Source organism: Zalophus californianus, chromosome 5, assembly GCF_009762305.2.
Source record: "Zalophus californianus isolate mZalCal1 chromosome 5, mZalCal1.pri.v2, whole genome shotgun sequence".
Taxonomy (NCBI): Eukaryota; Metazoa; Chordata; class Mammalia; order Carnivora; family Otariidae; genus Zalophus; species Zalophus californianus.
In genome coordinates, this window is record NC_045599.1 from 25383189 (window position 1) to 25396178 (window position 12990).

Here is a 12990-nt window from a genome sequence, read left to right on the forward strand (position 1 = left end):
TAAGTGTCCAACTCTTGATTTCAGCTCAGGTCATAATCTCAGAGTCGTGAGATCAATCCCCACATGGGGCTCCATGCTCAGCGAAGAGTCTGCTTAAGATTCTTTCCCCTCCTTCTCTCTACCCCTCTGCTCCTCCCCCCACTTGTGCTCTCGCTCTAAAATAAATAATGAATAAATAATTTTTTTAAATCTTAAAAAAAAGACAGAGATGGTGACATCAAGCACCTACTATGGTCTAGGTGCTCAGAGCACAATAACAAATAAGACAGGTAGACTCCTTGCCCGTAGGAAACCACCAAGTAAACAAAAAGTTATTACCCATTGTGATAAATGCTTTTAAGGAATCAAACTTTTACCTTCAGTATAAAATAAATTGGTTTGAAATCCTCACCTTGAATTCTACAAGAAGTATACAAAAGAAGGTCCTTTATATAATGACACACTTCTATGACATTTTTTCAACAAATATTTTTCAAATACTTAATATATTTAATATGTATCTGGCAACTTTGCTAGAACCTGGAAATACACTAATGAACAATTATGGTCCTTACACTTGAAGAGCTTACAGTCTAGGGGGGAAAATAATTTGACAGGCAATTTTAGTTCACTGTAACAAATGCTATGAAGTGGCCAAGTACAGGACGCCATGGGTATACAGAGAAAGACAATTATTCTTCTGGGGGAATTAGGGAGAGTTTTCTGAAGGAAGGAATGAATAGGGGTTAAAAATAAAAATAGGGGAAGCTAAAGAAAAAAGGATGTGGGCAGGGGGGTTATGTTTCAGACAGATGGAGGAGCACATGCAAGGCTGGAGGCATGATAAAATATAAAAATTCAGTGACCTATAATATAATCTAGTGGTAACATTGAATTAGATTAAGAAAACTATGTAAAATAAATTTAAAAGATCATACTTTATTCGGAACACGTTGGAGAGCTACTGAGAGATTTTTCAGCAGAAAACATGATCATTTTAGAAAGCTCCTTCTGGATGCATTGTGGAAAATTAACTATAGGGTACAAAAATAAAGGTTGAGAATCTAGTGGTAAGGCTGTTACACAAAACCATACAAGATAATACTGGCATGAATGCAGAGAAAAGCCATAGGAATGGAGGGGAGTAGAAAATGCTGAGGGCTATTTAGGATTCAGGACCAAAGAGGACTTCATGAATGACTGCCTGTAAGAAAATAAGAGAAAGGGAGGAGTCATGGATGATAGCCAAATTTCTGGCTCAACTTACATGGATGGATTAAGATATCTAACACTGAAACAGAAAATAGAAGAGCTGCTTCAAGGGAGAAAATAACTTCAGGTTGGGATATGCTGAATATGAGATACCATGAGAACCCATGGAATAATGACAAAACAAGCATTTGGCTATACCAATCTAGAAGTCTGGGCAGATCTTGGTTGAGTTCACCAGTCAGGATGTTCTATGTCACACATGACAGAAAAGCCAAGATAAACTAGCATAGTTTTAAAAAGAAACTGATTAGCTACCAGAACAGAATCTAACGTAGATGGAAAGTTCAGACACAGATGCATCCAGGGACTGCAACAATGATATCAAGAATCCAGTTTCTCTATCAAAGCTCTAATTACTCATTCCCAGGCCTCCATTTGTGGACACAAGTGGCTGCCAGTGGCTTTCCTTTCAGGTAAAATCCATTCAGGTAAAAATCCAAGAGAATAAAGAAGTCTGTATTCCAACATTCCCAGAAAAAAAACTCTGAGCCTTATACCAGTAGGATCATTTTAAGCCTTGGCCCCATTCCTGAACCAATCATTGTGCCAGAGTTGGGAGAGCTATGTTAATTTATTTAAACCATTAATGGCCCACCCCTGGAACTAAGGATGGGATCAATCCCACCTAAACTATATGGCTTGGAAATTCAAAACCCAATTAGGATGGAGGTAGAGGGGAACTGAAAACACAATAATGAACAAGCGTAGTTCCTTCATTCAAGAACCTTATAGTCTAGGAAGAAAAAAAAAACAATTTGACTGGAAATTAACTATAATTATTATTATAATTACATTATGATAGATACTATGATGTGGGCAAATACAGAATGCTATGGGAATACAAGGAAAGACAACTAATCCTTTGGGGGACAGATGCAGAGACAATCACCACACATGTCCACTTACATATATCCATGGCGGTTACAAAGACTTGGGGCCAACTGCCCAGAGATGGTACTTGAAGTCAGAGATAGGTGAGATCACCCAGGGAGACTATGTAACATGAGAAGAAGCCCTAGAAGAGAACCCCAGGAAGCACCAAAATTTAAAAGCTGGACAGAGGAAAATGAGCCTTCAGAAGAAATGGAAGAAAAAGAGCTGGAGATTGGATGAAAGCCTGGAGAGTATCATTTCCAAGAGGTCATTCCTTACTGGAGGCTTTCAAGAATAGAGCACTAGTCTACAATATCATTAGCTGGAAGAGAGAGGTTGAGTAAGATGAGAACTGAAAAATACCCCTTAGATTAGCATCAAGGAGATTGCTGGTAACCTTGAGGGGAACAGGGTCAGTGGAGAACCAGAGCTGAAGCCAGACTGTGTGTGTGTTGGGAGTGGGTGGAGGAGGAGGAAGGGCTGAGGGGGGTAAGGAACTTGTGCCAAAGTAGACAGCACTCTTTTTAGGAAATCTGGATATAAAAGGGTGAAAAATGGGTACATAGAAGAACATATGGAATCAAGGGAGAATTTAAGATATAAGATGGGTCAACACTTTAAAATACAGGTTAGAAAGCAACATCACATTAGAAGAGGTTGTAGATAACTTTTATCTGGAAAGTCTGAGTATTATACCCTTCACATAAACACAATATGAGATGAAGAGACTATTCACAACTGAACAAACCATGATGAATTATACTTTGGAGAGGTGAAAAAACACTCCAGTTAAAAATTTTTAAATGGAAATGACATTACATCTGCCCCTTCATGCATTTTCAACTGGATTTTCTGGGTACTTAAGACTTGAGGTTTTTTTTCATAAAGTATAATTTGAAAATTTTAAATGCTTAAAAATTATTATTAATTGGTTATATATTGAAATAAAGAGGTCAAGTCCCATTGTTAACTGTTTTTAGATCACAGACAACTTTGAAAATGTGATTAAAAACTATGGACACCCTCTCTCCAGAAGAACTCTTTTTCTGATGCTCTTTAGGGTGGTTCACTGAAAGACCTCTGAGGCCTACCCACAGAAATAAAGTTAAGAGTACAACCTTCTTGTAGGATTTGCCAACAGAAATCCTCTTTGGACTTCTCATGCTTTCTAGACAACCATCAAGCTTATTCTACTCTCCTTCCTTTTAATCATAAGAGAAGTCATACCCTCCACCCCTAAGCCTCTTGAATGCCAGTTGCAAATCCTTTTCCCCTCCCATTTTTCCCTATGCTCTAGATGATAAAACAAACAAACAAAAAAAAAACTGGACGTAAATACTCTTGCCTTCAAATCCAGGCTCTGTCACTTTCCAAATCACGTTAGCCTGGTCTAAGTATTTACTTCTTTCTGAGCTAGCTCTATTTTCCTTATCAGCAGTATGAAATAAGTGTTTATTTCCTCCAGCCCCACTAGGCCCAGACTAAGAATCAGGGTCATTCTTTCTCACAGGAACCCACCACCTGATTAGAAACTATCAAGTAATTTGTCCTTTTGCTTCCCGCTTAGATGATAAACTCCTTGAAAGTAGGGAATAGGCCTTCTATTTCATTTCTTCTTCCCCACATTGCTTGTCACATTTCTGCTTTTAAAACCATCCCAAGAGTTGCTGTGTTAGTTGAGTACCAATTTAAAATTCAGATCTAAATTTGATTTTAGCCTCCATCTTTAATGGTCTCTTCTACATTTCCTAACAACTTTCCTGTATTTCACCTCCAGATGAAATTTGAAATAGAAATCACAAATAGCTTTGTTAGTGGCTTACAACCTTGTCAAATCATTTATAAGAATGTCTTCATGGAATGCCTCTTTCTTTTTTTTTCTTTTTTTTTTTCATGAAACCAACTTTTATTATGTTATGTTAATCACCATACATTACATCATTAGTTTTTGATGTAGTGTTCCATGATTCATTGTTTGTGTATAACACCCAGTGCTCCATTCAGTACATGCCCTCTTTAATACCCATCACCGGGCTAACCCATCCCTCCACCCCCTCTTCAAAAATGAATGCCAAATAGGTTACATAACTTCAAATTAATTCATTGATTTTTAGAATTTTCTTACTGAAGCAGCTTTGAAAATGTGACTCTTATTTTCTTTTATGTATAATAACATTAGCAAACCATCAAGAGTTAAAATTTCACCAACAGTTACACAATTGTACTATGTTCACTGACAACAGGACTGCTGCTTTTTAGGAAGAGCAGTGTGGAGACACCACAACAAATAATATCACACATGCACAAACACACAAAATCTTACAGACAGTATTAGCTAAAGAAGGTTTAAGGATGAGGTAATATATCAAAAACTTAGTGTATGATTGATTGTACGTATTACACATTCCCTGCTTCAGCAAACTAGAGTATAGAGTTTCTTTCAGTCAGACCTGGAAGTAGGTCTCTCACTCATGTGGTTTCAATTAAGTTCTGTTAAAAATAGCTCGTAATATAAGCATTTTCATTTTTAGTGCTTCAACAACTTTACTACTTTTAATCCATACAGAGGACAAACTTTGGGGAAAAAAAAACAAAGGAAGTTACATAGTAGCCTGGTACTTTGCTCTTTATAAATAGCTGAAATCATCTGTTTAGTGTAGAGTCTTTTAATATAAGCTATTTATTCTTATTTTACGATACAAATACATATATTTAAGAGGCATACATAAGAATGTTTCTTTACTGATTAAAAGTAAATTATAAGAATCTCAGTAGAATTTCATAACCAGGATATATCACAAATAATTAGAGAATTTTGATTTTTGAATTATATATAATTTCAGCCAGACATTCTGCTTTATGGACTTTGACTTCATGTATATCTTCAAAGTGGTGAAAATTCAGCCATGGCTGCTATATTCTGCCATTTGTTTTTATTATAATATCTGGAGAAAAATATAAAACAATAGATTATTTCATATATATGACAAGAAGGTGATCAATAATTATTAATAACTGGGCGCCTGGGTGGCTCAGTTGGTTAAGCGACTGCCTTCGGCTCAGGTCATGGTCCTGGAGTCCCGGGATCGAGTCCCACATCGGGCTCCCTGCTCAGCAGGGAGTCTGCTTCTCCCTCTGACCCTCTTCCCTCTCGTGCTCTCTATCTCTCATTCTCTCTCTCTCAAATAAATAAATAAAATCTTTAAAAAAAAAAAAAAAAATAATTATTAATAACCAATCCTTGAGGGCAAAAACTCTTGACACCCAGCCAATCTAGTTTCATCCTGTCAAGCCTTAGGAAATAAATCTAGAGGCCATTAAAAAAATAATTTAAAAAAGGAATAGCTGGCTCACTCCTTCCTGGACAGGCTGAGGATACCTCTTTGGAGACAGCAAATGACCTGCTCAATAACATTCCAATGGGAAGCCCAGCAAAGATGGCTGTCAGTAGCCATCACAAGGCCTTTAACTCCAGCTATGTAACCTGGAGGAGTGGATCCAGTTGTGCTTCTTATCCTCATCCATCATCCACGAAGAAGCCCCTCACATTTTCCTACCCACCCTTGCTTTGTATTCTACTACTCGTTGCTGTAGCTAAACCCAGGTTCTTTCTAATACAGGATTCTGGGGACTTTCCCCCTACATCTGGTACCAGGAGATCCCTAGTGGAGCCGGTTTTACCTATTACCACTGCCACTTTCATACTATGACATACATCACCCCTTGGCCTTTATCAATGATTCTCAAACTTCGTTGTTTGAGAAGCCTATACAGGCCACACTTCATACCAATTAGATTAGAATCTCTGGAAAATGGAGTCAAAGATCCAGGAAAGTATGATATACAGATAAGTTTGAACACCAGAGACCTCTATCTTCGCTGTTCAAACTGTGGTCCATGGACCAGTAATTTCATCATCATGTAGAAGTTCATTAGAAATGTAGAATCTTGGGTTCCATTCCAGATCTAACGAATCAAAATCTCCACTTTAACAAGATCTACAAGTAATTCCCCAGTATATTAAAATGTGTGAAGCACTGCCTGTTCTACCCTCTACCCCTCCCTATTGTTTTCTCTACTGACCTAAGACACTATCTGTACATTTAATAAAGACTTTGAAAACTGGGCCACAGTAATCTACTCCATACCAATTTGTAGTAACTTCCCAAGTGGGTAATCAGCCCACCCAACTACTTAGTCTCACCTACTCCTACCCAGGCTTCATACATTATCCAAGGATGGACAGCACCTAGAACACATCATTTCTGAAACTACAATACTGGAGACCTGGGAGTTACCTTCTAACTGTCCTTTTCTCTCACCACCCAGTACCAGTACGTAATCAGTCACTAAGCCCTGGCAATTATGCCAATACACATTTTTAGTTTAGACTGGTTCTCAAACCCCTGAAGTACTGAATCAGATCGCTGAACCAATGACCCGGGAATATTACCATCAACTAACTTCATCTAACATATGACATCTAGATTCAATAAATATTTGCTGAATAAATGAACTAATCAACTGCAGAACTTTATCTATTCTGACATCAAATCAACAGGTTTAAAAATCTCCATTATGTCAATCTAGTTTGATTTCTTTTTCCCCAAGGAACGGACTGGCATCTCTATATTTGTACTAGATCGATGTGTCTGTGTCAAAGGCTACACAATTACCTGCTATATTCTTTATGTGAGATGGCACAACCAAATTTATCATCAAATACAACAACCACCCAATATATTTTAGGCTTTTGCAATTTGATGAAAACAAAGGAATAATTTCCAAAGGGAAAAAGAAAAACATAGTCTTGAGGACTTAACGTACTCTATAGAAACAAATAATGCTTATTGCATAAGGAGTGACTATTATATTTCAGCTGCTTTACATAGATTATCTCTAATCCTTGCAACAACTCTCTGAACTAAGTACTACTATTATGCCAATTTTGCAGATAGGAGGCTAAAAGTCAGAGGATTTAAGGAATTTACTCATGTGACAGAGCTAGGTTTTGAACTTAGGGATGTCTTATTCTTTTTTTTTTTTTAATTTTATTATGTTAATCACCATACATCACATCATTAGTTTTTGATGTAGTGTTCCATGATTCATTGTTTACGTATAATACCCAGTGCTCCATTCAGTACATGCCCTCTTTAATACCCATCACCAGGCTAACCCATCCCCCCACCCCCCCAGAACCCTCAGTTTGTTTCTCAGAGTCCATAGTCTCTCATGGTTCGTCTCCCGCTCCGATTTCCCTCCCTTCATTTTTCCCTTCCTACTATCTTATTCTTAAGTGATTTCTACTACCATCTGTAGGATACTCAAGTCGTTTTCCATCTCATTCGTCATATTTCTATGTGATACATCTGCCTGCTCTTATTATCTAAAAACTCGAGCTTCTCACTAAAGATGTATACGTATCCAGTTAAAGTCTCTTATTGTACTACAAACTTGAGATATGAATTTATAACACATCATTTATCATGTCTTCTAAAGATCAAAATAAAAGAGAAATCGTAAAACCTTACTATAAGGATAGTTTCAAGTTTTGTCTGATTTTCCAGAAGGTATTGTTAGCTAGGAAGTCTTCCAAAGCAAGGTTAAAAGTATCCCCTCTTAGCTTCCTGCAGTGCCTTGTTACAGTTTTATCATGTTACAGAGAAGACTGTGAGATCTGTCTCACCACCAGTCTGTAAGCCCTGGAGGGCTAAGGCTGTACTCATCCCCAGCTAATATTGCAGTGTGTAATACATGCTTGTTGGCCAAATTAAAGTAATAGTGTATTAGATATCTATTGCTATAATTGTACGAAGTACACAGAAATGATTTTCCAAGCCTCTTCTTGACAAAAAAAAAAAAAAAAACTCTTTAAATAGAATACAGGAGTCCAATATATAAAACAAAGAGAAGCAAAACTGCTCTGTATGGAGGAGCTGAGAAACTCAGAGCCCTACCTACTCTACTCCCCGCCCCCATGCCTTATTTGACAGTTACCCAGTCAAACTATTGCAAATCAAGAAAGCTAAGTTCTAACTCTGATTCTACCACTAATTAGCTGTGTGAATTCAGACAAGTCACTTATTGATCTGGCTAGGTCATTTTTATTATATGTAAAATGAACAAAATAGACGATCATTAAATGGCTCTCAAATGTTAGTGCTTATTGGAATGCCTTTGAGAGTTCTTCAAATTGCAGATCCCTGTGCCGTATCTCTAGAGAATATAATTTGCCAGCTCTACAGTATTTCTGGTGTAGGTGGTTAGAGGACCACACACTGAGAAACCTTGGACTGGATGTCTTCTAAGGTCTCTTTCATCAGGGTGTCACCATTCTCAAACTTCTACTTACGCACACCACCTCCTCTATCACATCTCTTTTGGACTCCTCTAGTGGTTCACTTTCACCACATTTTTTTCTCTAATCAGCATTATTAATGAACAAGTATCATAATGAACAGGGGTCCTAGACCATCAAAAGTGAGCTTCATCCTATAGTACTGATTAGATAACTGGCAAACTAGCTAAATATTAAATGCCAGGACTAAAAATAGGCTGTTACATGTTTAAAATAATGCGATCACTATTTAGCTTAGGGCTTTGCTATTTTTACTAAAGGAAAGGCAGAGACAAGAGGCCAGAAGTTGAAGGGGGAATTACTTAAATGAAGAGGCTGCCAAATGAGGTGAGAACCTAGAAAGAAGCCAGGAGTGGCATAATTGGTTCAACATACATCAAGGGGTCTCTCTGAATTAAACTAAAAATTTCAGTCTAAACACTCAGAAGAACTTCCCAGACACATTTAGTTTTGATTTGCTGCATACTTAAACCCAGAGCTGTGACATTACCTCATGTCATAAATTAATATGACTTGCCATAAAGATCAAATTAAGAGAAGTTTTTCTATAACTTTTTATTGAAATATAGCATACACACAGAAAAGTATGCATATATGTACTGTAAAGCTTGATGGGTTTTCACAGACTTACCATACCCATGTAACCAGCATTCAGATAATGAAATGGAACACTACTAGCACCCTAGAACTTCATCTCATAATGCTTTCTAGTTAATAGCCCCTTCCTAACTAGTACATCCACTATGGTGATTTTCATCATAGTTTAGTTTTGCCTAGCTTTGTACTAAATATAAGTAACATTAAATGTACTCTATTGTGTCTGACTCCTTATGTGAGATTTATCAATACTGTTGTATGTAACTCTGCATTGTTGATTCTCACTGCTATATAGCATTCCAATGAATGAATGTGCCAGAGTTTATTAATCCATTCTACTGTTGATGGCCATTTGGATTATTTCCTGTTAGGGGCTATTATCCAAGTGCTGCTATGAACATTCTAGCAAACATCTTTTGATGAACATATGTACACATTACAGTTGGATATACTATTGGAAGGGGAATTGCTGGGTCTCCATGGTCCAGGGAAATGGAATTGTTGGGTCTCTTTCCACCTCAGTGAAATTTCTAGGGGCCCAGTGATATGAGAGTTATACCTCCTAAAGTAAAGAATAAGTTGTTGCATCAGGCTCCTCCTACAACCAAAAAGGAGGCACAATGCCTAGTGAGCCTTTTTAGATTTAGGAGTCAACATATGACTCATTTCAGTGTACTACTCCAACCCATTTACTCAGTGCCTAAAGGCTACCAGTTTTGAGGGAGCCTCAGAGTAAGAAAAGGTTCTACAACAGGTCCAGTCTACTATGCAAGATGCTCTGCCACTTGTACCATAATATCTAGCAGATCAAATGGTACTTGAAGTGTCACTGAGAGATATACATGTTGTTTGGATCCTGTAGGTGAATCACAGCACAGGTCCTTAGGATTTTGGAGCAAATCTTTAGCATCTTCTGTGAATAACTACTCTTTTTGAGAAACAGTTTTTGGTCTGCTACTGGGCCTTTGTAGAGACTGAATATTTAACCATGGTACACCAAGTTACAATGAGACCTGAGCTGCCAACCATGAATTATACATAGTCTGATGCACCAAGCCACAAAGTTGGCTGTGCAGAACAGCACTGCATTGTCAAATAGAAATGGTATATATAAAATTGAGCTAGAGCCCCAAAGGCACAAGTAGGTTAGATGAGGATGTGTTTCAAATGCCCATGGTCCGTACTGCTGCTACACTATCTTCTCTCTCCCAGCCTGCACTTTTGGCATTATAGGGAGTCCTCCACAATCAGCTGATTGAGGGGAAAAAAAACCTCAGCTTTGGTTCACAGATGGTTCTACATGATATGCAGGCAACACCTGAAAGGGGCAGCTACAGGACCTACAGCTCCTTTCTGTGACATCCCTGAAGGAAATTGGCGAAGGTATATCTCCCCAGTGGGTAGAACTTCAAAAGAAACATCTCACCGTTTACTCTGTTGGAAGGAGAAGTGGCCAGATATGTGGTTATATACTGATTCACGGACTGTGGCCAATAGTTTGGCTGGATGGTTAGGGACATAGAAGGTACATGACTGGAAAATTGATGACAAGGAGATAAGAGTGAAGAAGTATTTGGACAGACCACTCTGAATGGGCAAAAATATATGAAGGTATCTGCGTCCCCTGAAATACTCACCAAAGGGTGATCTCAGCAGACAAAGACTTTAATAATCAAGTAGATAAGATGACCCATTCTGTGGATAACAGTTAGCCTCTTTCTCCAGCCACTTCTGCCATCACCCAATAAGCTAACGAACGAAGTGACCATGTTGGCAGGGATGGTGGTTATGCATGGGCTCAGCAATTCACTAAAGTCAACCTGGCTATAGCCACTGATGAGTATTCAATTTTTTTTAAGATTTTATTTATTTATTTGAGAGAGAGAATGAGAGGTAGAGAGCACAAGAGGGAAGAGGGTCAGAGGGAGAAGCAGACTCCCTGCTGAGCAGGGAGCCTGATGTGGGACTTGATCCCAGGACTCTAGGATCATGACCTGAGCCGAAGGCAGTCGCTTAACCAACTGAGCCACCCAGGCGCCTGAATATTCAATTTGTTAGCAGCAGAGACCAACACCAAATCCCCACTATGGCACCATTTCCTGGAGTGATCAGCCAGCTACCAGGTGGCAGGTTGATTACCTTGAACAAGTTCCATCATGGAAGGGACAGCCTTTTATTCTTACTGGAATAGACACTTATTCTGCATATGGATTTGCCTGTCTTGCATGCAATGCTTCTACCAAAACAACCATCCAACAACTTAGAAAATACTTTATCCACCATCATGGTATCCCACATAGCATTTCTTCTGATCAAAGAACTCACTTCACAGCAAAAGAAAGTGGCAAAAGTCCCAAGCTCATGGAATTCACTGGTCTTTCCATGTTCCCCACCATCTGAAGCAGCTGACTTGACAGAATAGTAGAATGGCCTTTTGAAGACTCAGTTAAAGCACCCTTTAGGCAGCAATACCTTGGGCTGACACAAGGTTCTTCAGAATGTTGTATATGCTCTGAATCAGCATTCAATATGTGGTGCTATTTCTCCCACAGCCAGGATTCACAGGTCCAGGAATCAAGAAATGGAGATGGAAATGAGATCACTCAATATTATCCCTAGTAATCTACTAGGAAAATTTTTTGCTTCCTGTTCCCATGACAGGCCATGCTCTGCTAGCCTAGAGGTCTTAGTTCCAAAGGGAGGGCTGTTTCCAACCAAGAGACACAGCAATGATTCCAATGAACTTGAAGCTAAGACTGCGACCTGGCTGCTTTGGGCTCCTCAGGCCTCTGAATCAACAAGCAAAAAAGGGAATTACTCTGCGGGCCAGGGTGACTGATCCTGACCACTCAAGTGAAATTTCCTCTGCAATGGAGGCAAGGAAGGGTATGTCTAGAATACAGGATATTCCTTAGGGCATCTTTTATTATTATTACGCCCTGAGATTAGGGTCAATGGAAAAGTACAACAACCCAGCCCAAGGAGAACTAATGGCCTAGACCTTACTGAAATGAGGTTGATATTACCCCACTAGCTTAAGAACTATGACCAGCTGAGATGCTTGCTGAGGGAAGAGGAAATATGAAATGGAGGAAGGTAGTTATAAATACCAGTTATGTCCACCTAACTAGTTTAAGCAAATATCTTTGTTTTCTTCCCTCTCTTATTCCTGTATCAACTAACATAAAATGTATTAATAGTTAACTCTCTATCATAACAGGATATCAAGAAGAGGAGTAAGCACCATCCAAGGATTTTGCATCCTCTTCTGGGGAAGGAGTTAGCACAATTTCAGTTGTATGTAGGACAGCTGCATTATGTTAGGCAGAAGTATAACTTTGTTACTTTCTTTATTTACGTATTAATTATGGTTTAAGGACGTGTGTATGAATACATAGTTGACATGAAATAGGCTGTGATGGTTAGTTGTGTCACCTTGGTTAGGCTATATTAATCAATTAAATCAAATACTAATTTTGGTGTTGCTGTGAAGGTAAGGTTGTAGATAAGGTTAACATCTATAATAATAGACTTTAAGTAATGAGATTATCCTTGATAATGTAGGTAGACCTCATCCAATCAGTTAAAAGGCCTTAAGAACAAAACTGAGGTTTCTCAGAGAAAAAAGAAATTCCTCCTAAAGACTGCATCATCAACTCCTGCTCAAGAGTTTCCAGCCTGCCCTACAGTTTTCAGCCAGACTCTACAGCTGCCTAAGTCAAGTCCTTGAAATAATTCTCTGTATATGTATATGTTATGTATATGTAAATGTGTGTACATATATCCCACTGGTTCTATTTTGGGAAAAGCCTGATATGGCATCTACTATTCCCTACTACCATGCTAATGTCATCAGAGATAGAGATAGAAAAAAGTCTATTATGTGGTCACTGTCTGAAAACTTCCTA

General features: G+C 38.4%; 1 protein-coding gene across 2 annotated transcripts in view; it reads right to left on the reverse strand.

Moving 5' to 3' along the window:
- Positions 1-4258: 4258 nt before the first annotated feature.
- The window catches only part of MEIKIN (meiotic kinetochore factor), an 83325-nt gene continuing 74593 nt past the window's right edge, over positions 4259-12990 (reverse strand). For both annotated transcript variants that reach the window (XM_027604365.1, XM_027604364.1), the window contains one exon: positions 4259-5069. In XM_027604365.1, the coding sequence (XP_027460166.1) occupies positions 5038-5069 (32 nt within the window). In that variant the 3' untranslated portion in view covers positions 4259-5037. The remainder of the gene's footprint in view (positions 5070-12990) is intronic.